Consider the following 25808-nt stretch of genomic DNA (forward strand, 5'->3'; position numbering starts at 1 on the left):
GCCTCTCAGAAGCCATGTGCAGGATTCTGATGCTGCTTTCTAAAGAGACAAAGCAACCTGTAAAAGACAGATGTTTCAGAAATCCACCACGTGAAGTTACAGGTCCAGGGAATTCACATCACTTTTGTGTTCTTAAATGAGCACATCATGCAAACAATTTCATAATGCTGTAAAATGGGAATTCTGATGTGTGCAAAACACCAAGCCCTGCAAGTACTGACACAAAGGCTCTATGGCTCTTGATGACTGAAGGCTGAGTGTTTGTCCACTCGTGTCTCACACTGACTGTGTTTTGCACAAAGCCAACTCCATCCTTAGCAACTTTTTATGACTCTACAACACTCTTTATTCCAAAGCACTTCAATGCAGTCTCTTGTGACAAAAGAATAACAGTCAGCCCACTCTTAGATCCTTTGCTTCTCTATGGCAAACAGCATTATTTCTATACAGCTCAAAAAACACTGTCTTCCCAAAGACCACTCCCCACTGCCCCTATGATCTTGCTCTTGTACCTTTAGACATAGTAATAAGAAAGTGTCAGGCAGAGAAAATTGAGTAAAAATAGTTTCTTCAAAGGAAATAAATGATTAAAGTGCATGAAAATATTTAAAGCCACAGGCTGAACCACAGTCTTCAATGAAATGCACTTTAATACTGATAATGCCTTCAATTCTTCCAGCCGCTATAGGAAGAACTACTCCTTTGAAGATGGAAGCAAGGTTGCGAGTCCAGAAAACCTGCTAAAGATTTCTGGTTTGTCCCTCTAGAGGAATCATCTCAGCTGCTGGTAGCTGGGGCTGCAATAGTGACTGCTCCTCTGAAACAGCTGATCTCAGATGTTTCTGTGGCATCCGTTTCCATGATCTTGTCTCTACAGCAGGAGACATAAGAACAGCAGCCCTTTGTCAGCAGGAAGCTGACAAAGGGACCCAGTTTTTAGAAGAGTGCAGGTTTAGGGAAAACCCAACATACACCACATAGTATTTTAAGTGTTGCAAACTCCCCAATCCTAGAAAACTGGCATCTGTGAAGAACCTACACTGGAAGAGCAGGAGGCCGTGTTTAAATCCGGCAGAGCTTTCACCCAAGCTCTGCCAGGCTGAACTAAATATTTCTAGAGAAAGTAACAGCTCTTCATTTTCCACACAGTTTCTTCCCAGACATAACAAGGGAAGTAAGCATAATTATCTTACGCATGACAAAGTTGTCATTGCTAATGCCCTGATTTGTGCTCTAAAATCCCTGTGATTTTAACATTTGCAGTATAAGTGGGCCTAAATTTTACTTTTCCTAGAAAAAGCACCATACATTTGGGCTACTGAGCTAAAGGGAAGAACAGCCCTTGCTTCTCAGCAGCATTTCCTGCACATTTCTACCCAAGATAAGTAGGAATGGCACCTCCTTCATTCTCATTATTTGTTCCCAAACTCTGACCAGGCCCATATCTACTCTAATTCTTTATTTTCTCAGCTCACAAGTGATGCTGCTACTATTGAGGGATGCTGGGTAGAAGCAATTTCATGAGCAAGCTGGCCTGCCTAAAACTTCCGTTACCAAAGAAGTAATAACATGCCAAGAGTAGTTTCTGAACCAGAAGCTAAAAGGATACTGAAGACCTTTCATCATGATTTAATTTACCTTCTGGATTTATTTCTGAATCACTGGTGTTTCCAGGGTCTTCCTTAAGAACTCCCACATCCTTTGCCCAATTTGTCCATTTGATTTCCTCTACTCTGGAGAGACAAAACACAACAGACACTGATGCATGGAGCACAGCATTTCAACCCAGATCTCATTGTCCCACAGCATCCCAACCTGGCTCATACTGCCAACACAATCCTAATGGTTTGGCTGTAGCAACACCACCCTACAGAGCTTTTCTTTGAGTAAAGCTCTTTAGTAGTCTAAGCTCCATGAGGTAACTACCTCCTTCACCTGCGTATCGTGTGCTGGTCTGTGTTGTGTGTTTTAAAATACTCCAGTACCTCCCAGGGAACATAATACAAAGGAGGCTCCTGGGTTCCACTTTCTATACGTGCTCGATAACACCCTGGAGTTAGAGCTGTGCTGCCTGCCATTCGGTTGGCTGGGTGGAGAAAGGCTCCTCTGCTCTCCCAGCCCCCAGATGCGAGGAGGAGTGCTGCCCCCTCGTGTTGTGCTCAACTTACATGTTCCTGAGCGAAGGGGCCACCAGCCCACACCCCTCCCGCCGCAGCCTGCTCTGGGCACAGCTAAACTCACAGCAGCAAAAAAAGCATCGTTGCAGACACCCTGCCACCATAACCACTTGCACAAATGTGGGTTAAACAGGACATCTTTTGGTGACAATGCTGGCAGCTCAACTAGCTCTCAAGCTTCCAGCTTGCAATCAACAACCAATTTGCACGTACCCAGGAATATGTGGTTGAGTCACTCTGAATCAGTGTTGAAATTCCCTGTAGCAGCTCAGAGTTACCAGCTTATGAATTTGGGAACCTATCACTAGGCTGGAGTGTAAGGAGTAATAGTACAAGTGCCTCACCTGAAACACCACCTCTCATCTTTCTTATTGAGGCCCACTGACATGAAGCAGCCAGATCTTCTCTTCCCACCTTGGCGCCACAGCCAGGCCTTCTCTATTTCTAGAATAGCAATAGCCCTCTGAAAGAAGAAGTCCATGTCAGAGAGAAAACACCGCATACAGAGGCCAAATCCTCTTTTCAATTAAATCTTCCCCAATCAGCAACTGCTTTACCTTAAAAGAATCACTTTGGAACCCAGTTCCAAATTGCTCCATAGCTTAATAGTACTGGTCAGTTGCTTTCTCAAGTTACTTATTCATGTGGATCTGGACTGGCTGGTAGCCAGGCAAACAGCATGAGTTTTAAATACATCTAAAATGATGGTAGGATTTACCTCCAGAGTGGCAAACTTACATAAAAGAGAAGTTTATAGCTGAGGCTTAGGACAAAGACAGGCATTATCATCTCTGACGTTATGAGATTCAAATTGGAGTTTGGGCCACAACATAACTGCCTCAGCCGCACCGTGCCTCACCTGCAGCTTCCAGACACTTTTGCTGTAACTAGAAATATCTGTGACAGTCTCGCTCATGAGCGCAATCAGCATGTTGAGCAAAAGAATGTAAGTGAGGATCACAAAGAGAAGCAGCAGGAGCATGACGAAGTATCTGAATCTGGCATGTTCCTGGAAATCCAGGTCGCCCATCCCAATGGTGATCTTGAAGAGCTCCAGGGAGACGCTGAGCAGCCCGCCATACATAGCATGGCTCCCAGTGCTCTCTAACTGAGCGAGAGACTTGTTCTGAGAGGCCGAAGGAGCATCCCCCATCAGTGTAACCAGAGCTATGAGAAAAACAGAATTTGAATCCTCTTCAGGAAAATTTACTTCTTGCATCCCATCCGACAACATATTGCTAAGTCCTTACCTGCAGCAAATCCAAAGAGGAAGATCATATAAACCAAGAGAAAACGCAGCAGATCTCTCAGGATAGTCTGAAACACAGATCAGGAGCAAGTGCCATTCTTTCTCTCACATGAAGTCACCAGGATGATCTCCTGTTCTCACACATCATAAACCAACCCCCAGTAACAACACTGAAAGCAAGTTGGAAAACGCTTTTATCCAGTGTATGAAACTACTAATACATGTTAAATTACTTCCTCAGATAAGTAACATAATTGGTAGCTTAATCTGACAATACTATATGAACTTATTTGTTATGTTTGCATTAATAGATTCTTTGAAACAAATAAACATGTCAGTTCCCCAGTATGGCTATTTCCAAATTGTTTCAGTGTACACATCTGTCTCTCCCATCTCCATTGGGTTTCACACAAGCGGCGATCAGAATTCTTCCCTGGCACCTTATTTCACCTCTGCTTTGTCTTGTATTTCTAGTCCCAGACTCCTCTATGGACCTGGAAACACTCCTCAGCCCAAGCATAACCATTAACAAACAGGAAACTTGCACTGGTTTTGACTGATAGTTTTGAGTTGGGTTATGACAAACAGGTCAGTGGCAGCTGCTGTCACTTGTTATATTCAAAGATAGCACACTAGTTGTTTGCCACAATTTTACTTCCTTGAAGAAACTGATCTAATCTGCAAATATCTTTCCTTTCACAGTCAGTACATCAATTCCATTCATGGTTTTCATGGTCTTAAGAGAAAAGTAACTGCAGGACTTCTGTTAGTTCCTCACACCCAAAAGCTTTTCATAGAGAGTTTTTTTCTGAGAACCGACCTTCTGTATCATGACACTGTAGATCCCAGTGCGTTGAAAGCCCCGAGTGTAATACAGCATATTCACCCATCCCAAAAGCAGGGAGAACACCATCACCGCCACATAGTTTTCTGAACTTGCACCGTACAGGACTGCTGACAGCAACAGTGAGAAAGCCTGGATGAAGCTGGAGAGAAATAGTGAGTGACACCGTGACTCACCTCAACAAAAAAGCCCGTTTGCATATCTGATCTGTTTTGCAAGGAAAAGCAAACACATTTTACAAGTCTACATGGAACATATAAACTGGCAGTTAATCAGATACATAGTTTATATAAGCAAATCCTGTTATAACCAGACCCACAAATTGTTGCAGTTTTGTTATAAACTGGTTAATCTCACAGCACAGAACCTCTGAACTGCTTGATGTAACTCACATAACTGATATTAAACGGAGAAAAAAAAAAAACTTAACACTTATAAACACATGCACACACATGCATCTGTACACATTTCTCTTCAGAAAACTGAGAAATTATTTTCCTTTCAACCAATTCTGAGCCACAGTGACAGTATGATTAAGAACTTGAGATCTTTTTCTAACAAGTGTATGTTCTTAACTGTGGAATAATTGAGTCTGATCTTCACTGTGTTCTGCTACAAAACCAAGGACACAACCTACCCACCTAAATCCATTATAAAAAAAAGTTATGACAATATGCAGCAGGTAGGAGAAGCAAGTAGGGAAGGGATGGAGGGAAGAGGCAGTGGCAGAGAATCAATCTTTCCTGTTCACCATCTCTCTACTAACGTTAGGGCAACTTAGCTGCACAAAGCAGAGAACCAATTTCACCCATGCTTTCATCGTGCAAAAAACCCCAAGAGGCTTACATCAAGATCTCAATGCAGCTGTCAGAACACATAGTCTTCAGGGACTGGCGTCTCCTCCGCAAGTACAGACTCTATTAGAGAAAAATCAATGGTAGCCATCCATCAAAAAACAGGGCATGCTAGAGTGATTCCTGCCCATCATAGCCTATTGCTCAGGAGAAAGGTTGCTCCATAAGCTCCCTCTTCATGCTTGCATTTCCAAGATCCCAAATTTCAGCTAGTCATCCTTCCAAGATGAAAAAAAGGCCTTATTTATAAAGGGCAAGGATAAACAAGGGTTGAATCATGGCCCAGACCAATGTCTTTATAGACTGCATTAAATGCTAAGGATGCATTTTAGTACCATAAATCACAGAAGTCTCTCAATTATTTGCTGCTGTGAACTTATTCTTCCACTTGCCCAGCCACCTGGCTTATGCCACCTCTGTCACTGCTAGATCACGCTGACACTGTGTCTCAGAGCAGGATTCCCCCCTGCCATCCAAGTACGCACATCCTGATGTCAGGAGAACTGAATCCTGTAGCCCCCATGTCAGTGATAGTTTCCTTTTTTAATTTCCTACAATGAAACCAGACAGGAGATCCCCATACCTGAGCAAAGATTAGATAAATGCCTCCTAGCAAGATAATGATCAGTCCAGAGACCCACAGGAAGCCTCCAGCTGTGAACTCCACTGGAAAGGAAGGCTGCAAGAGAAAAAAAAAAAAAAAAAAAGAAAGCAAACCCAAAGCACTGAAGACAGGCAGAGGTAGCCATAATAACCACCCTGCACCTTTTAAACTCAGGTCCATCTGTTCAGGCCTTTCCAGATAAAAGAAGATTGGACCTACCTTTACCCGTAGGGGTTGATAGTATGCAATGGCTGTAAAGATGATCATGAATGACAAGTATGAAACAAAACTGAAGTAGAATCTCTTGGAAGCAAACGTTTCCCATTTTTGCTGAAGCAGTTTGTTCAGTGGCTCCAAAACCACCATCTTGTATCGATTCTATGGAAAAACAAACAACAAAAACGTACCCATGCATCAACAGGATTGCAAATTCACCAGAGGATGGTCTTTTTCAGGGTTGGAATTTAGTGGCTCCAACTAGGGTATCACTAAGGGTTTACTCGGGCATTTCAGTATGAAAGAAGTCAACCGTCCTGTAAGAAGTTACTTCTGCTTGGCTTCATCAAGTTATTTGGACACACCCAAGCTTAGGACAAGCAAAGGATCAAAAATTGCTCTCATATTATAGATTACCAGAAGCACACCAAGCAGACTATAAATAATAAAATATGCAAATACTGCCATCACGCGTTTCTTTTCCAGAAGAATCATCATGTGAAACACCACATTAACTTGAAACAATTTGCATAATTATACAGCAACACTACAGAAAGGCAGAAAAAAATTTTGCTGTCTTTGAGTTTTAGTAAAAGCACTCACCGGTGTGTCACTGCTGTATGCCAGAATCTCCAGCACAGAGTTTTCCTCAAAGCTGTCTATAGAGGACAAGTCATAGAGACACACATGGATGGGCCCATAGGTCCATTCAGTGAATTTGCGTGACAGGTGCCTGTACACCGGGTCTTTAATCTCTCTTTGGATGATGTGCTTAAAGATCTGAAGAGAAACCAGATGCATACCAGAAAAATGTGTAATGAAGGTGTAGAATGGCACAAGCATACCCAAATCACCTTCAAATACAGGACACCTGGCTTGCTGCACTACACACTTCGATACATCCAAACAACAGACTATCTGGCTAAAAGCAGGCAATCTAACTACATCTTGTATCAGCTCTTCCAGGACTAAAACCAGTTTCAGTCCTGACCAGCTGTCTTGGCTGGGACAGAGAGCAGCAGCAGCCAGCTAAGGCTCTGTAGGACACTAACTGGAGTGGCCTGAAGGAAGCCTCCTTTATTGTCTCCCATGGCACTGCCACTGTCAGCAGCATTACCATGAGTTGGGTGCAAGATGCTCCTACATCAAACCCCACTGCTATGCTGAGGATGTATGCTACAGTCTTCCTTGTTTCTCAGCACTCCCAAGGATTCCCTCTAGTTGCCTTTACCTCCACTTTGCCTGTCTTGGCAGCAAGTTGCAGAGGATTTAATCCATCATAATTCACTATCTCCTCCAGTTTCCATGTTGGGTCAGCCTTCACACCTGCCTTCAAGATCTCAACATATGTTGTGCTCACAAACTTGGTGTTCTCCTCCGTGTCATCTGCAATCATCACCAGGGCATGGAGAACTGTGTTACCCTGTGTATCCTGCTCCTGGAGCCTGGCTTTCTGGTGTGGATTGTTTAGAAGATATTCCACCACCTCAAGCTGGTTGGTACAAGCAGCCAAGGAGAGGGGAAGTTCACCTGAAGAGATTAGGACAGCATTTGGAGGGTAAGGAGAAAGGGGTGAAAAAGAATTAAAGAAAAAAAAACAATTCTAGAAAAATATATTTACCCTATAGTTTTACCACTGGAACATAGAACAACCTTTTTCTGCGCCTCTAGATTCAGCAACGGTTTTGCAATAAACAATTACTCCTTACTTCTGAGGGCAGATGAAACACTTTCCCAGATCCCTAATTTGGCTAAACTAACCAAATATTTGTCTCGGAAGCCCCTCAGATGGGATTTAAAACAAAACCAAAGATGATGGCAAATGCTCACTGGACACCTCAGTCTGTGAAAGGATCCTGCCATTCAAATAAGACCAGAGTTTGATTACAAGACAGTGGAAATGGCAACCCACACAGAGGCAAACCCAACTGAGAATTAGTGGCATCGCATACAGTAAGACAATTAAAAAAAGCAAAGGAACACATTCCACACTGACTCACCAAAATAAAAGTAAACTCCTTCTTTCTTCTTCCTGAAGAATTCACCATGGGCTCTGGCATGGACATCAGCTCCATTCTCTACTAGCAGTTTCACTAAATCTAAGCTCCTTTTCTCTATGGCAATATGGAGTGCTGTCTGGCCTAAGGAAACAGGCAAAACCTATCACTCAGTGCCACTACCAGAGGGAACAGGCAAAGGACTCCACAGCAAAGCGCTGTTTCAGCATTGCTGTATGATCTGCATAGCAATTCTGCAGTATATGCTGGGCAGGGGGTGGGTGGCAATTGATGACTTTCAACAACGTTCATTGGAAAAGCACGTTGCAAATACTGAGTCAGAAGGCAAGCCTCAAGACTATCAGAAATTCAACACAAAACCAGGAAATGACTCCTGCCTGGCACTAAACCATACACTTAAGTGACTATACTGCATGTCTGCTATTAAAAGAATAACCCAAACAGCAGAACTCAGTCTTTAATAGTGATATACTATTTCTTTTTCACTTTTAGACTTGCTTTTTAAGCTTTTTCAAGAAATCCACTCATATTCTTGGGTTATTAAACATGCATCATTTCTGTTTTACAGACCAAGAACAAAGTTGCAAAAATGTATAATTCAAAGCTGAAGAAGATGCAGTAGCAAAATCAGAAATAAAAGTTGAGGAGGCTGTTACAGTAACTGCCCCAGAACTCTGGAACTGCCATGCTGCAATAACGCCAGTTTCCCTCTTTTTCCTTGTATCTGCACATCTCACCTGGCTAATGGGGAAACTGCTGTGACACAGCATCAGAACAGAAACCTTACCTCTGTAGTTGCAGTCAGAGCATGCCACATTGACAAGTGGCCTGGGATTCTGTGTCTTTTGGTCTATTTCCAGCAAAAGTGGGATTGTGTCATTCTTTCCATTTTTTAAGTTCAATAGGGCTTTCATTAAGCAGGTCTTCCCAGTCTTTGCATCTAGCAGAAAAAGAATATCGAATGGGTTGTGCATGTACTTTGCACACAGCTGTATTACTTGATTCAGAACTTAACTGTCACTGTAGGACCAAATACAATAATTATTTTAAAGGCTCTTCTCAGTATTTTTAGTCTGCAGTAGAGCCAAAAGCTTTAGGATATATATAATTAATGGCATTCTCCATCCTCAGGTGAATATTAGGAAAATAAAAGAATGGACAGAGGGCTGGAGAAGAAGAACCACAAGCAGGTTCCCCTGCTCCTCTCCTACATTAACAGGCACTGCCTCTGCTAACCCCGTTTATAGAGTATGGAGCAGGAATCTACCTGTGTATTCAGAATTGGTGAGAAATTTGGAGGTCCTCCTTAAATACTCAAGTAAACCATCCAGTGCCTCGGGACTGCCCCTTGAGACTGCGCTGAAGAGCCTGTCTCTGTCAAAGCGATTTGGGTCCTTTTGGCTATGGAAGAAATGCAAAGCATTAAGAAGTTCTGGAAAGCAGAAGACAGAGTGTGCAGTAAGTTCTAGTGGGACAGTGTAAGAAGGGAGGGAAGCAGAAAAGTTGGTCAGAAAAAACAAGTATTTTATTTTTAAGTCAAGGGAAAAATAGCAACAGTTATTTCCCAGAATTCTCTTAAGTGGCTGCTCTTTCCATCAGCTGGAGCTCTTCCCAGATCCAGCCTGATGTGCAACCCTGGAACATATCCAGAGCACAGACAGAGAAACCCAAGATAGCTGCAGGACCAGAGTCAGTCCCCTCACATGGTGTGAAGCACTCTGAGCTGGTTTACCTCCCTCCCTGGCAAGAGCAGTTCAGTTGCAGAGGGCTCCATGCTACACTGCTCTCACACCCAACTTGGCTTATTTAGTGCTAGTTCAGATATACCCAAAATACACAACACACCATACACACACGTCTAAAGTGCAGAAGGGGCTAATATATCCCCTTTCTCCTTTTAATTACCTCCCACCAGATGCCTGTGATATTCCTACATTGCCACATTTAGTTTAGAGCTGGTAAAGTCTATAGGCCCCTACCAGAAAGGATCAGTACAGATCAACAGGGACCACACGCTCGTCAAATACCCGACAGTTACTCACTTGCTGACGAGTCCTGGACGATAGTTCAGATTAATCTTGACTTTAGGAGGGAAGTCACTGCTCTCCTTCTGATAAGGTGTCTCCAAGGGCTGTGGCTCTCCTTTCTTTCCATGTCCTGATCTTTCTTCCTTTTTACTAGATGCAGGTTTATCTTCCTGGATACTGTCATCTGTTTCTAGCAATCCTATCAACCTGTTCCTCTGACCTGGGCCCGGCTGCCCATTTGTGAAGTTATCCATTTCTAGTAGAGATGGTCTTGCAGATCACCAAAGATATTCCCTTCTGGGAGACTAAACCTGCAAGGGAGAGGGAAAATTAACACAATTTGTTCACAAACCTAGAATGTGTTTGGTGCAGCACAGAGAGGAAAGCACGTTTCCAGGTCCAGCATTCCTACAGTTGAATATGGGTCCCTTGATAGAGATTCTGTAAAATTCTGTACACTAGAAGAATTTGAATAAAGGACCAAGGCCTTAAACAGGGTACCACTGGAGAAGTAGTTCAAAAGCAGTGCATGCAATACAGGCAACTTGTCTGCCGAACATCTGAACCCCCTTTGTGAGATGACCTCATCACCTGTTGGCAGCAGCACAGGCTCATTACATAAAAGGCAAAGAAAGTGGATCTTTAGGAGACTACAATCATGGTCTCAGTGCAGCCAGCACAGGCTAGTCACCAAGTGGCCAAAAAGATAAGATTAACTGTAGGCCTTCTTTGGAACAGAGTGATAAGTTCGTTCATGTTCTTTGTTGGTATGCATGATACTATTTCTACAGAGAAAATGTGCACAAACTGTGTTCCCCTCTTGCATTCTCGCCTCTCATCCTGGGGCAAAACGAGTGGGATGTCCCCAGTGTTTCGTGCTGTTGGCTATCCACGTGAGCACAGGCTTTGAAATTCCAGCTCCACAGCACAGGCAAACACACGCCCCAGCTACCATGTGGGCACTCAGAGCCCTGAGAGCCTGAACAGAGCACAGCTCTCCCAAGAGCAATGCTGGATCCACATTTTCTGTACAGAGAGCATCAGTATTCATCAGAGCACCCAGCAAGCCCACTTATCTAATATGTCCTGTACTCCTTTTTACTCTTTTGAGACATCTCTTCATATATATCCAGATACATCTCAGATGCACACCAAATGCAAGCTATCTGTAGTCAGCACATGAATGCAGAGTCACAGAGTTTGCGAGGCAGCAAGGGATCATCCATGATTACTAACCTGAAGCAGAGCTTTATTTACTAACTCCGTCTTATTCACATGTACTCCCTCCAAATGGTTAACAGGTTTCCTCTGAAGAGAGATCTCCCTTGCTGGGACTACAGCCAGACTCCATAGCCTGTACCAGCAAAGATGTAAATTGACACAGCATAAACATTCTGGCTTCATTTAGGATGTGGAGAAACACAGTTCTAAGCAGAAAACAGCCACAAAACATTTTTATGCAGCTCACAGCAAGAAATCCAAGGGCTGATTTCAAGAGGAACCGTTATGATAATTCAGCCATTCAGTTTAGTCTGCACTCTAACGAAACATTCCTCTGCACGCACAAGCATACACCCTGCGATCTCATTTCAGACTTATTTTCTCCCCAAAAACACTTACTGGTACATTTGCTGATCCTTTAGATGGCTATTTGTATTTCCATAATAGTTTGCTTGTGCTTTTCTGTCTTCCTTTCCCCAAAATCATTTTTCAGCTGCAGTTTCCATCTCTCCACAGTGCTTGAGAGTTATTTATTGTCAGTCTTGCACAGACAGATCGTCTGGTTTAAAAGCAAGAGCAAAACGGTCCTATAAAAAAGGACCCTATTATACATACATGCACTTTGTGCATCCCTAGGAAACAGAGAGCACTCTGTTTGCCAGCTCAACTTTTACTTCTCTACTCAAGAGCCGAGGCGTTTCTTTCTGTGACTTTGTCAAGCCATTTTGAGTAGCGCAGCACAAAAAAACCCTGCTGTCAAAAGAGGAAGAGCACAGCACTTACCTCAAGTTGCTGCAAGCTCCACCCAAGAATTGATCTGACAAGGAGTCCCAACAGATCCTTCAGAGGATAAATAATCTCTTAGTAGAAACCAAGTCAAATACCAACAAGCATTATTAAGCATGAAAGCAGACCCCAAATTGTTTATATCCATGGGTGAGAGTCCTCTTCTGCAGAGACAACCACTCTCATGTTAACAGTCTATTAATGGCACAACGTTGAACTCCTACTTGGTGGTGGTCCATGAGAAAATCTAAACTACCTGTGAGAAAGAATAACCATGGATTATTATTTACTCAACCGTACAGCTTTTTGCAAAGTGAAGGGCTTGCACAGGAAATGACTAAATAGATTTCTCAGTAAAAGAGAGAGCCAATGAGTGCAGTGCTCTTATATGGGAAAGCTGGCTGGTTATTGCAAATTCATAATGCTTAACCCCTGCCTGCACATAGAGACAACATCTCGTGGCTTGCAACAGCAGCCTGCTCTGGTCGCAAGGGAGGTGGATGATTTGATCCTGACAGTGCTAGAGCCTGTGGTTTAGTTGTGAGGTTTGTCACAAGGCTTCCTCAGTGAGCCTCAGGACAAGCAAGTATGCATGGAAACATCTGAGGTCAACTGTTTCTGTGGGAAGCCTTCTCTCCTCACACAACTTCACACACCCCAGTTATGAGGCAGCACAAACTGTATGAGAGAATAAACTAGCCAGAATCTTACCCTACAAAGTAGTGTCAGCTGCTCATCACAAGCACAGGAGACTGCACAAACCAGCCCCAGCTGCAAAACACTTACGCCACTGGTCACTTAATTTGCCACTAGTGCCCATTTCTTAGTAGATTGATTCAACAAAGGAGTGAAAGCCTTGGAGAGGACACTTCTGGGAGCATGGACTGGCCATCCCTACAACTGGCTGAGACCACGAACGCACACTAATACTGCTTCTCTTACCACTTATAAAACAGGAGCCCTGGGAAACAGAGGACACCAGCCCACACCAAGTATCTCAGTTTTTTCTCTCCCACTCCTAACAGAACTGAGGAGGCAGCATGATCATTATTTCCCACAGCATCTGTGCAGGATGACATTCAGCACCCAGAGTCTCAACAGCCTTCCCCAGCACAACACTACTGCAGAGTGGTTCTCATCTGTACTCTGTAGAGGACTGATGGTTTCTAAAGCCATTTATGTTATCTAGAGCTCATCTGGAGAACCTTTTTAACTAACAAAATGCTAAAGCGCTCTTCTAATCAACAGTTTGATAGCAGGGGCACATTCCATGAGAAATCTCAAAACTTTAGTTAGCCATTGGTCCAAAAACATTGAGAAGGGGTGTCACATCATGACACACTGAACTCTAGCTGTGGCTCCCTTCTTCCAAACCTACCACGAGCCACAAGAGAACCTAAAGCAATCCTCATTTGACAGGACTGAAGGATGAAATGAGGCTTCCTGGACCATGGTCATCACCCATAGAAACATTCCCAGGTGGCAGATGCAGGCTGTGAGACAACCTCCCTATAAATACACCCATTAAATGGCAGGATGCCTTTTCCTCTTTCATGGTTTTGCATGAGATTACAAGTTTATTTCTCAGATTCTCATGTTTCAGAATTAAGCTGATATAGGAACAATGAAAAGCTACTTATTCTTTCCAGGCTTAATAATTTATTAGGACGCACAGAATAGTCTATAAAGAATAAACATTTGCAGATAAACACAATACCAGATCTCATCTCTCTTGTCCCTCGTTCTAGCCTTGCACCAATTTATTTCAGTTTGCTTTAATCGTGTTACACTTAATTTACTGTGATATCAACAGACCTAGATATAGGCCCAGGAGTTTAGCTCAGTCTTATGGGTTTAAATCCTCTTGGGCTTTTCCCCCAGCTTTTATGGGAGTCAGCCCAGCATTCTAGCCAAAGAATGAAATCGGCCCACAAAAGTGCATCATAACCAAGTTCTTTCTGTGCATCTGGTTTTAATAGCTTACAGAGAGGAAGGAGAATGTGCAGCTTGCTGGGAAAGGAATCACTGCCAGCTGAGAGGTCACCACAGCAAAACAGAAACATGGAGCTGCTGGGAGAACACAGAAACATTGGTATGCACGCACACACATGCGCACATGCTTTCACAGAGAGGACACGAGGGTAAACACTTGCATTTCCATTTCAGAGAAGGGAGAAGCAAGGCAGAAAAAAAAGCACAAGATCTGCCCAAATGTGCACTTGACAGTGACAGCATTCCAAGATCAGTAATGAGATTATGTCACTGCTGTGCACTAGCCAGCCAAGAGGGTTATGATGCTAAACAAGCATCTTGCTACCAAAATTTAAAATCCTGTTAGCTGTTAGAACCCAGGAGGAAGCCATCCAAAGCTGCACACACAGAGAACAAAAGCAGCAATTTAATGTCATCTATCTCCCAGCCTGAATTTTCAAAAGCAACATGTGATCCTCTTGCTTCTTTGAGATGGTTATTTGGGGGAACAAGAAAGAATCTTGTAATTGCTTGGTACTTATTTTACTGATGAAAGTGTGTCTGATGGTGCTAAGTTTCTCCTGAGAAAAAAACACACATTCTGTGGAAACCTTGAATCTGGGAAGAAAGAAGTCAAGCTCTTAACTACTAAGTGAAATTAGGTTAATATTATTAAATGAAAATTATTGATTTATCAAATATATTCATAATTATTGTATAATTATAGATAATAGATGAAGAAGCACAGTAATTCATGGCAGAAAAAGCAATGACTGGAACCTGCTTAACCAGAAAGCAAAAGGAAGCAAGAGGAAGATGATGTTCTGAAAAGATGGAAGCACATTTCCTAAAATATGTATTCTCTGTTCACTTAAGTGCCCATTTTTACCAAAAATTGAAAAACCTAAGTCTTATGATTAATAACACATTTTCTGTATGCTGTAAATAGAAGATCAAAGTCACTTACATATGTCTTTAGCACCGATTTGTAGGCACTATAAGGAGTAACAACTCAAAATTGTCTTCACAGGAGGAGGGAAGCCTGTAATAACAGCATGCACAGGTGGACCATTAAAATTCTCCTCAAAACAACAGGTAGGCCAGCACTTATTTCAAATTCACAAAAGCCACATGGTTAAGAAAAACATCGTTCTCTTAAAGGTGTATTTTTACACCTGGGAAATCAGCAAAGATTTTTTTGAAAGGACAGACTTTTTTTTCATGCAACTGTTATGCAAAACCCACAATGACAGGATGAATTTTAGCAGCTATGTTATAGTTACACCAATGGAATCCTATACCACTAGAGACACCAGCCAGTGCCCAATCTAAAATACAAATATTCTTAAATATAATTCCTTGTCAGATAGCCCTAGGGACTCAATCTGCATGGCAGTACTTCTGTAACTGCTACTCTTATAATATCTAAAGGCTCCTATCTCTCTCTATATATACTTCTCAGGCCTTTGAAGGAACCATCTACTACTCTTATTCCTTAAATGGAAGTATCTTTCTACTTGATGTATCCCTTTCTGTAGGATTGCAGCCTGAAGGAATGCTCCACTGACAATCAAAGAGCAGCAAAATACGAAATCCAACGGTAGTTACAAAACAATAGTTTTGTGGAGAAACAGTGACATCCAGTGGCCACTATGTAAACCTGAATACGTGCTGCTTACGGAAACAGCCTTGACAGGAAATTTTTCAAAAATAGTAAAAAGAAAAATTGCAGGCATATACTTATGAGAATTATAGCCATTCACTTACTCCTTGTATCAAAATAGTTAACAAAAATTTGTTTAATTTAAAAACTCAGGTTCCAAATAAAGATGGTTTTGATGATGCAGCAGTGTTCCATAAATATAAAATTGTGCAGCCAAGGACCTTTGAACAGAGCTACTACGCAATGCCTTTGGGACTGCAGACAAGGCTGCAAAAATACTGAGGTATTCCTAATGTTTATCTGCCTTAACCCTCACTTCCCCTATATGATTACATTTTGGGGCAGTCATTAACAGAGCAAAACACTAAAAGTATCCAAAACACAGTATAACAGACTTATCTCATTTGTCTTCTTAAAATAGAAGTATTTTTTTAAGATCACAGAAGATAAAAACCTTGAAATCTTGAAAACTTTTTTTTTTTTTTCCCAAGAGAGAACTGACTAAAAATTAACTGAAGCTGTAAGAAAAACACAAAGGTCAGTCACAAAACTCAGCTTGTAGCAGGATTGATACATGTTATCAGAATCTGTTGTCAGCACAGGAGCATTAGGATTATTCTGTTTTAATAGCACATACATGCTAACTAAAGCCTATTAAATTCTTATTCCAGTTATGAATAGTTGGCTCTAAGCAGATAGAATTGAGGTACCACCACATTGTAAGAAAAACAAAAATTGTATCTTAACATCAATTATCCATATTGACTGATACCTCTGGCTTTTGTTCATAATTTCTTCAATGTAAACAATGCATGCTATGCAAATTAATATTTAATTTTTCTTGTAATTTATCTAAGTTTCCCTAATTCACATTATTTAAGATAAATTCCAAATAATTTTCTCTATTAATGAAGAAATCCCTTGCAGTCATCTCTTCCAGCTACTGAGTGCTGATCTTCCATTAGCTGTGGGATCAGAAGCCTTGGTAACATTGCTCCTACAAGACGTAGGAGTCCAGCACAAGTGTCCCCACATCCTCACAGCAAGGTGTGAGAGTCTGGCCCCATACTTCACCCAGGTAGTGAGAGCATCTGGGGGTTTCACTCCTTGTATTTTGCCTTTAAAGATGTGATATTTCTAGTAAGCCAAATGCAGATCTTACTAATTTTCAGCACAAGCCTCACCTAAGGAAATCTTCCTACAGAGGTGGGGAAAACAGCACATGGACACATTCAGTTTCATACATTCAGCCAAGGTTGCCCGAGCCGTTTCCCACAATCACAAAATACTGGAATGTTCCCCCTTCTTCCCACTGCTTATTACTTCAGGTGCAACACTAGCCCGAAGCAGGATCCATGCATGGCTCCACTTACGGACCATTCACAAACAGGGACACCAGAAGTACCAGTAGAGGCAATGGTTCAACATGGGTTTGGCTCAGGCAGAATAAAACTGGAGTCAGCACACCCTGGGAAGCTGGTGCAAACCCACTTGGCCAGCTACACATCACCTTCCCAGGGTCCCTGTTCTTGCAAAGCCGACCAAACCCCAAAGATAGCTTTGCACAAAGCCAGCTGCACTTAACGCTGCCTAGTGACCCTGGGCACCACACCATACTTGAGTAACACTTCTGCAAGGGCTCTTGTTTAGCGATTGACTCTGGAGAAGGACTACCTGCCATTTATAGACTTCTATCTAAAACAAACCATACCAGCAGCCTGCATTATCTGACCAGTCAGCACCTGCAACCAATAATGAGCAGCACAGTTTAATTATTGGAAAAACTTGAGAAAGGAGATCTCTTAATTACAAGCCAGAAAAGATAAAGCAGCTAGTTTTACCATGGAGCAAATCACCAGCAGGAAAATGTAAGTAATATATTCAGTGCTGTATCTCCTCTGGACTATAAATTGCTCAGGGAGTTCATACACTACTCAGATCAGGGCTATTAGACACCCAGTCAGAAGTAAAAGCAGCAGAAAATGGTTGGAGTTGGAAAGAACCTCTGGAGGTCATCTTGTGCAGCTCCCTACTCAACCAGGGCCACCAAGAGCTGGTGGCCCAGAACCATGCCCAGATGGATTTTGCTATCTCCAAGGACGAAGTCTCCATGACCTCTATGGGCAACCTGCCTATGTAGTTAAACTGGAAAAAGCAAGACCTGGCTAAGCAGCTAAACTGCAAAAAGCATAAAATCAAGGAAAGGCAAAAGAAGCAGTTGCAGAAAAACTCAAGTAACCTATGGAAATTATCTCTTATGGTAGAAACAGCAATTTTTAACAAAACTTTAGATTTCTGCTAGCACAGCTATGTATAATATACGGGGAGGCAAGCCCTGCTGCTGAAAAAAACAACCCTATCGCAACCATCAAAATCACACTGGATTTAGTTGCAACATGCAGTTTTCTAGGAAAATGGTAGTGTAACTTTTTGACCATGATTGCATCCATGCTAAAAAGGCACAGGGGTGTTAACTTACCACAGACAGTAATGTTAGATTGAAAGCTGAAGTTCAAAAGGAACAAACTTTTGCAGCAACACTACAGTGGACAAAAAAATGACAACCAAGATGGTGCATAGTACAGGGTTACCAGTAAAAAGCAATGAGCAGCAGCACAGAAACACTGTGCACACAGCATACAGATGCCAAGACTCTCGAATTAAACAGCTGTCAAAGTTCAACAAATGAAGACTGACAGCCACAACCCTTAAAACCTGGTTAAGTTTCTGTGAAAGGCACACAGATGATTACACCCTCCTTTGAGACTGACCACAAAGCAGTTGCACTAAACCATTCTAACCCCTCTTTGGGCATGTTCCCCTTAACCCACCCCATTTAAAAAAAAAAAAAAAAAAAAAAAAAAAAAAACACTTTGGCAAGAAATCCCTATCTTTCAGCATTAATTGTGTAAAAAAATTTTACTTACATCAAACCAGGAAGTTATACTGCTCAGTCACTTACTGCTATTCAGTATTTAGGATCATTCCCAGTAGAGCCAATACCTCTAGGCAGCCTTCCCACTCCATGCCCCTGCACCAGCAGCCATTCTCACTGCAGTTACTCCCTCACCATCATGTGTCCACCCAGTTCAGCCAATACCCCACATCCACCTCCCTAAAATTTACCTTCAGCAGGCTACCACTGGAATAGACAGTAGTTTTTCCACTTAAGTATATGGACCTACTCAGGTTTGCTTATATACCCCCTCAAAGCATGCTAAAGCTCAGATCACTTGATGGCAGCATCAGGCAAACTGAACTGTTCACACTCATCTCAGGACTAAGTCAATTCAAACACACTGCAAGTTCACAACTTGCAGCAAAACCCACCCCACTGAATTGACAATCATATCCCTATATTTCATTTGTGGCTTTCTGTAGTCTTTAAGAGAACATATTATCCTTCCTGGAAACAGAGTGGTGTTAAACTCTAAAGAGAAATAACATGGTATTAGTGCTTAACTTAAGACTTTAATCCAGACCTCTTTTTCCCCACAATGTCCTCATTATACCTCCAAAGAGGCTTAAACTGACATGGAAGAAAGCCAGTGTCACTTAAAATACACCAGCTTTACTAGCTTTAACTGAGACAGACTACAAGTTGTAATGTGCAACAGAAAACTTTATTAGCATTTCAACAGACAGTTGTTCAGCAGTTACTTAAGCTTGCATTAACTTTGCATTTAACTTATTAAGACATTGAAGAACTACAGTGCAAACACAAGTGCTGTTGGCAATCTTGTCGTCAAGCAAGATGCACAACTTAACAGCCACCCCTAAGGCGCAGCACAAGATGCAGAGTGGATTCCTTCTGGATGTTGTAGTCGGACAGAGTGCGACCATCTTCCAGCTGCTTGCCAGCAAAGATCAGCCTCTGCTGATCTGGAGGAATGCCTTCCTTGTCCTGGATCTTGGCCTTCACGTTCTCAATGGTGTCACTGGGCTCAACCTCAAGGGTGATGGTCTTGCCAGTCAGGGTCTTCACAAAGATCTGCATGCCACCTCTGAGGCGCAGCACAAGATGCAGGGTGGATTCCTTCTGGATGTTGTAGTCAGACAGGGTACGACCATCTTCCAGCTGCTTGCCAGCAAAGATCAGCCTCTGCTGATCTGGGGGAATGCCCTCCTTGTCCTGGATCTTGGCCTTCACATTCTCAATTGTATCGCTGGGCTCGACTTCAAGGGTGATGGTCTTGCCAGTCAGGGTCTTCACAAAGATCTGCATGCCACCCCTGAGGCGCAGCACCAGATGCAGAGTGGATTCCTTCTGGATGTTGTAGTCGGACAGAGTACGACCATCTTCCAGCTGCTTGCCAGCAAAGATCAGCCTCTGCTGATCTGGAGGAATGCCCTCCTTGTCCTGGATCTTGGCCTTCACATTCTCAATGGTATCACTGGGCTCAACCTCAAGGGTGATGGTCTTTCCGGTCAGAGTCTTCACAAAGATCTGCATGCCACCCCTGAGGCGCAGCACCAGATGCAGAGTGGATTCCTTCTGGATGTTGTAGTCGGACAGAGTGCGACCATCTTCCAGCTGCTTGCCAGCAAAGATCAGCCTCTGCTGATCTGGAGGAATGCCTTCCTTGTCCTGGATCTTGGCCTTCACGTTCTCAATGGTGTCACTGGGCTCAACCTCAAGGGTGATGGTCTTGCCAGTCAGGGTCTTCACAAAGATCTGCATGCCACCTCTGAGGCGCAGCACAAGATGCAGGGTGGATTCCTTCTGGATGTTGTAGTCAGACAGGGTGCGACCATCTTCCAGCTGCTTGCCAGCAAAGATCAGCCTCTGTTGATCCGGGGGAATGCCTTCCTTGTCCTGGATCTTGGCCTTCACATTCTCAATTGTATCGCTGGGCTCGACCTCAAGGGTGATGGTCTTGCCAGTCAGGGTCTTCACAAAGATCTGCATGTTGAACTGCGAAACATACGAAGTTTCAACTTTACTTACTGACACGCAATCTTTTAAGACTGATTCAAAATAAAGAGATTACTGCTTCTATTCCCCTCTATATGAATACCAGCTGTTATTTTTGGTTTGTATTTTTTGTATTAGCACTTTCTACAGACATTCCCTAACTCTTGGCTCCTAACTAAACGACGTTTTGAGGCTTGTTATACTCTGTTCCTTTAACAGCCCCTTACAGTGCCTGTCGCCAACCGGCTCCTCAGTTCCGCCCCCCCCCCGGCACTTCAGCGTTGCGGCAGCAGCTGCCCCCCCCCCCCCCCCCGCCGGCAGTGACTCAGCCTCCTTCTTCCGGTGAAGACAAACACAACCTCCGCCATTTTCCCCACAACGCTGCCCCCTTCTCCTAAGGAAGCATTTTTATGCCCACCGCCCCATTCTCAACGCATTCCTGGTCGCCCCTCCCTTCCCCACCCCCCGTTTTTAACGGCGTTTTTTCAGAGTAAGACGAGACTCAGCGCCATTTCTCCTCCTCTCACCCCTAACAAAAAATACCACCCGACAAACACCCACCTCCACCTTATGCCTCCCCACCCAGAAAAACCATCCCGCTGTTCCCCTTCCAACCCACCCTCAAACTTCCCCCGCCGCTCAACTCACGTCTCCGGCCCTGAACACCGCTGCCTCAGTCCCAGCCCGTCCCGCCGCAGCTGTAATCTGCTGTGTGACGCAGCCCCACCTGTATTTATGCTGTTTCTCACAAACAGGCTCCGCCCCCATAATCGGTAATGTACATCCGCCTCCCAAAGTAGTCCCAAGGAAAAGACCACTGTTGTGACAAATACTCGCCTTTTTCCCACTTCAGTTTCTCTTCCAGGGGGCAAGGGGGTCCTGAAGTCTTAGTGTGGGACCTTAGATCCTTAAAAATCTGGGAATTTCTGAGGGAGCGGATGGATCTGGAGGTGAGGTGAAGCGACTCGCAGAGAAAACGGGAACTTTGGCATTGATTGGTGCAGCAGTACGCAGAGTGGGTGTTGATTGGTTGATCCGGAGGGCAGCTAGAGAAGGGCGGGGGGGGGGGCGGCTGTGAGGAAAGCTCTGGAAGATTCGGGGGCTGCTCGGCGCTGATTGGTGCGCGGTGAGGTCAGCCCTGTTGCTAGGGCGGAGCCGCCTTGCGGAGGCAGATTTCAGCGGGCAGGGCTGCGCGCAGGCGCGTCAGCAATGCCGCACTGGCCGGCGGGCTGAGAGAGAAGCGCGCAGAGACCTGTGGAGATGGCGCTGGGGCGGCTTTAGTTCCTGTTTCAGCCTTAGGCGGTGCTTAGGGGAGAGCCTGGTGTTGAGCTGTGGGAAGTGCCGCAGAGAAAGAGGGGTTACTTTTGGTGCCAGTTTTTTGCTGATCTACAGAGATACCAAAGGAAATGACTGACCCCCTTCCCTGAGGTGGTGTGAAGCGTTTATGGCAGTGCCTGTAACAGTCTGTAGGGCTAATCCTGTCGTGTGTGGCGGTGAGGGAAAGCCGGGATGAGCAGAAGTGAGTTAGCAAAGCTGGAAAAACATGTTAGAAATTTGGCAAGTGTTGGTGGCCCTGGTGTGTCACGCTTGCTACAGGTGAGTGTGCCCCTTGTCATGCGACCCATTTCCTGAGCAGTGCTTTGAATCAGTTTCAGCTGGCTGACAACTTAATTCTTTAATGTGAGGTTGCAAAACATTCTCTTTGATGAAATGCTGACATTTGAAATTCAAATGGCTGTTTACTTGCCTTCAGAACAGAAAGCTCTGATCAGGTTATGGAAAAACTTCTCTTTATGAACCAATGTGGAAAGGTGCTTTGTGTTAATTAAGCTTCATTATACCTTTCAGACTGGCTCTTAATTCATTTTGTTTTTTTTCTGGAGGATATGAAATCCAAAAAGGTTTTTATGTAGCAGTGTTTTATCTGCTGCTAGCTCCTTCAGTGAAGCCAGATGAAGTTGCTGCTAAATCTTCCACTCACAAATCGTGAGCACACATGTGAATGGCAAGATTCAGTATGGACTTACTCTTTCTGCCTCTAAAAAAGCCCCATCAACACAAACTCACAACAACAACAAAATTCTTTTGCTTTGCTTTCCTTTAACAGGGCTTGCATCTGCTAGCACCTCCTGGTTTAGTATAAAAATGAAAGAAATCATCCCAACAATAATTACAATGTAGAAACAGGAAGAGAGGAAAATAGTGACTGGAAAATTCAGAGACAAGTTCATGGCAATAACCAACCTGGAAATATTATTCAGCTAAATAAACTTAGGACAAAAGGCAAATTTAGGCAATATCACATCTGTTTTCTTGATGCTGCCAGTTTTGCTCAGTGTTTCCAGTAGGTTCGCTTTGTTTGCATGGTGCCAGGGTGACTAAACGTTTGCTCCAGGGCTGGCCAGTGTATGCTGTATACCTCAGGCACTCCCTCAGCCAAACAATGTCATGGAGTCCTGAAAGGAAGGCCAGGAGTAACCAGTATTTACAAATGTGAAAGGCCACATCTGTTAAATTGGAGATTAATCACAGGATAATCTAAAAACTGGGCTGTGTTTGAGCACATCAGACTTGTATTAAGGATTTTAGTGTGCATGTCTGTTTTTCATTGTCCATCTAGATGGAGGAGGAGACATTTCTGTCCTTTTTTTTTTTTTTCCCTTCCTGTGTAGACCAGAAAGCACAGCTCTCATTATTTTTTTTCTCCTAAGTAATGCTAAATCCTGAGACTAATCTGCTTTCACTATTGTTTAGTTTCTGTTTAAGTATTCAAATCAACAGATCAGAATAAAGTCCCAACAAGAGGAGTCTGTCACGGGTAGTCCTTTAAAATACCTTGTTACAAATGGCTTCTGAAAAATTCATTCTTCAGGGAGATTACATTACCCAAAGCAAGCACAGGCAGCAACATGCTGACATTAAATGCAGACTCCATTTGAAAAACAATTATGGATTAAATTCATCAATTCCATGCAAAATGCCCCACTATTTTCCTCAGTTACCCCTCTGTCAAAAGAGAAAAACAAAAGAGGCTTTGTGCACACAACTCCAGAGCCTAGCAGAATTAAACTAATCTCCATAGCCTGCAGGCAAGGTACTCTACACAGGCCACCATTAGCATTTTGCAGCCTCCACTGATTGGATTCATTGAATTCTCTTAACTCTTAATGGGCAGTAGCCATCTACATGCGTGTATAGAGCCCACCTCTTTTGTTTTGGGGGAGTGGGCTGAATACAGAGGGCTTCTTAAATACCTCTTTTCCTGTTCCTTGGCTGCTTCTGTGTGGTAAAGTCATGCCCTGAATGTTACACACTTCATACCTGCACAGATTCTTTGTACTACTTCAATGATAATAATTACCAAGTTGAAAGGTACTTCTTTTTAAAGTCAGAATACGGTGTTTATATATTGTGGGCCAAATTGTGCCTCATTTTCACACATTATGTGCACAGGACAATCTCCCAAGCTGGAGGTGATGGCCTTGTGACTCCATTTTACTGAATTTCAGCTTTACCTCAGAATTTTGTTAGGAAATACTTTACTACCTGAATTTGATACAGACAAAGGAGATCAATTTATTCTTAAATGTGTAGTAGCTGTTGTGGTTATACAAAGCATATGTATTTAATGTATATGCCACTCTTCCTCCAGTAGCTCTTGGTGAATAAGAATCATCAAGCAGCTGACTGTATATAAATAAACGTAAAGCTGAAAAACCAGAAATCTGTGTCTTGTGACTGGCCTGACTGCACAGGTGGTTCCAGTTTTTGCCAGGGTACGGGGCCGGCAGTTGGGAACACGTTACTTCTTTCCAAGTGGTTTCAAAAGTAGGTCATTGGGCAGTAGTACAAAGCAACCTACTTTCAGAAGAGAAGAATCTGGAGTCAAATGTTTCCAATGAATCTACATTCTAGAACACAAACTGGGTCTGTTTTTTATGTACACTAATGTCCTAGCAACAGCATATAATTTCTACATGAGCAATGTCAAATGAAGCAATCTGTTTATCTTTAGTTACAAGGGTTTAACTTGGGACAGACAGACAGGCGATTTGAGTATGTGTAGCAAGTTCAGTACTGTTCCTTTGTTCAGATAAAAATAGGGCTATTTGCCACAGCGAAAACACAGTGTATATTCCTATCTCATAATATTACTCATACCTACCTCAGGTCTCTCTCACTGTGTATGACACAGGATAATTATATTTACCTATTTACAGTTGTGGAGATAAATATTTTCTCCCCAAACCTGTAACACTGCTGTAAGGCCCAGTCTTTGCTGAAGTTCCAGCCACAAGACAAAGAGAGCTGTGGCATGTTACTGCTTGTCCTTATACTGCCAAGCTCAAGGGTTACAAAAATAGTGAGTCACAATTCAAAGTACTGTGAGGTTGACTGTAATGTTATGTGATTACCAAAAAAAGACAACTGAGTTTTGTTTTTTAAGCCTTATGCTAAAAATACCTCAAATAAACAAAGTTTTTAATAGGCTATCAACTTCAGGAACTGAAAGCTTAAGAAAAACAAATAGCTATCCAGATGTGTAGTAAAAAGAGGAAAATGACCAAAGCTCCTCTGTCTCCCTGTTTAAAGCACATTTTGACTTTGCAGGACACATGGGATACATACAACTTTAGGATCTGTCCTGCCACAATAAACAGACTTAGGCAGGTCTTTCTCTGTAGGCCTAAATGACCTAGAGAAACGTGGCAATTCACCGTGCTTCTGATGTAAGGAGACTTCTAAAGGGCACTTTATAAAGACGCCATCAGCCTAAAATCACAGGTTTGTGTCTGTGTGTTTTGCCAGTGAAAGCAACAATTAATAACTAGGTCTATTCTAAAAATTACTTGTCTGCATCTTTTCAGTCTGCCTCCTGCCTGTGAGTCTTTTGGATCTGATCCAAGCTGCACTGCAGTGAAGGAGCTCTCTTTGTTCATGTTCTCTCTGCTGTGTCTGAGCCGATTCAGCATGTGCTTTCTGGGGTGAGGTTTTCCAGTAGGATAGCAAAGAAGTACCTTGAAAAGCAGAAAGACAGAAAAAATAAGTCTTAAAATTCTGCACATCATTATTAATATGTTTCAGTAGAACCTCTCTAACAATGAACAAAACCAAATGCTGTCAAGGCCATTTGGAACAGCTGTCTTCCGTTGGCCCAGAGGCCATACCTCCTGTATTTTGTTTTCAGATCCAGCTTGGCTCCCTTGATGGTAAGGATAATGTGAGGAATGCTTCCCCCCCTCCACAACAGGAAGACTAAAAT

The 25808-nt window shown here is 43.0% G+C and overlaps 2 protein-coding genes across 5 annotated transcripts; both read right to left on the reverse strand.

Moving 5' to 3' along the window:
• Window positions 1-322: 322 nt before the first annotated feature.
• Window positions 323-25455, reverse strand: LOC104366696 (transient receptor potential cation channel subfamily V member 2). 3 transcript variants are annotated; one of them, XM_033004696.2, is made up of 20 exons: window positions 25396-25455; window positions 14935-15009; window positions 11994-12252; window positions 11610-11797; window positions 11226-11343; window positions 10005-10300; window positions 9230-9363; window positions 8750-8902; window positions 7945-8085; window positions 7176-7474; window positions 6548-6724; window positions 5948-6106; window positions 5708-5803; window positions 5117-5187; window positions 4247-4412; window positions 3428-3494; window positions 3037-3344; window positions 2522-2640; window positions 1639-1733; window positions 323-871 (listed from the first exon to the last, which is right to left on the reverse strand). In XM_033004696.2, the coding sequence occupies exons 6-20, from the start codon at window positions 10241-10243 to the stop codon at window positions 741-743; spliced, it is 2355 nt and encodes a 784-aa protein (XP_032860587.1). In that variant the 5' UTR covers window positions 10244-10300; window positions 11226-11343; window positions 11610-11797; window positions 11994-12252; window positions 14935-15009; window positions 25396-25455; the 3' UTR covers window positions 323-740. The 3 variants fall into 3 exon arrangements, with proteins under 3 accessions (XP_032860587.1, XP_042647274.1, XP_042647273.1); XM_042791340.1 differs by having other exon boundaries at window positions 323-916; XM_042791339.1 differs by lacking the exon at window positions 11610-11797.
• Window positions 19235-21328, reverse strand: UBB (ubiquitin B). 2 transcript variants are annotated; one of them, XM_033004702.2, is made up of 2 exons: window positions 21194-21328; window positions 19235-20545 (listed from the first exon to the last, which is right to left on the reverse strand). In XM_033004702.2, exons 1-2 carry the CDS (start codon window positions 21311-21313, stop codon window positions 19394-19396), a joined length of 1272 nt encoding a protein of 423 aa, XP_032860593.2. In that variant the 5' UTR covers window positions 21314-21328; the 3' UTR covers window positions 19235-19393. The 2 variants fall into 2 exon arrangements, with proteins under 2 accessions (XP_032860593.2, XP_042647275.1); XM_042791341.1 differs by having other exon boundaries at window positions 21165-21218.
• Window positions 25456-25808: the final 353 nt, after the last annotated feature.

This window comes from Tyto alba, unplaced genomic scaffold, assembly GCF_018691265.1.
Source record: "Tyto alba isolate M040663 unplaced genomic scaffold, T.alba_DEE_v4.0 Super-Scaffold_19, whole genome shotgun sequence".
In the NCBI taxonomy this organism is placed as follows: domain Eukaryota; kingdom Metazoa; phylum Chordata; class Aves; order Strigiformes; family Tytonidae; genus Tyto; species Tyto alba.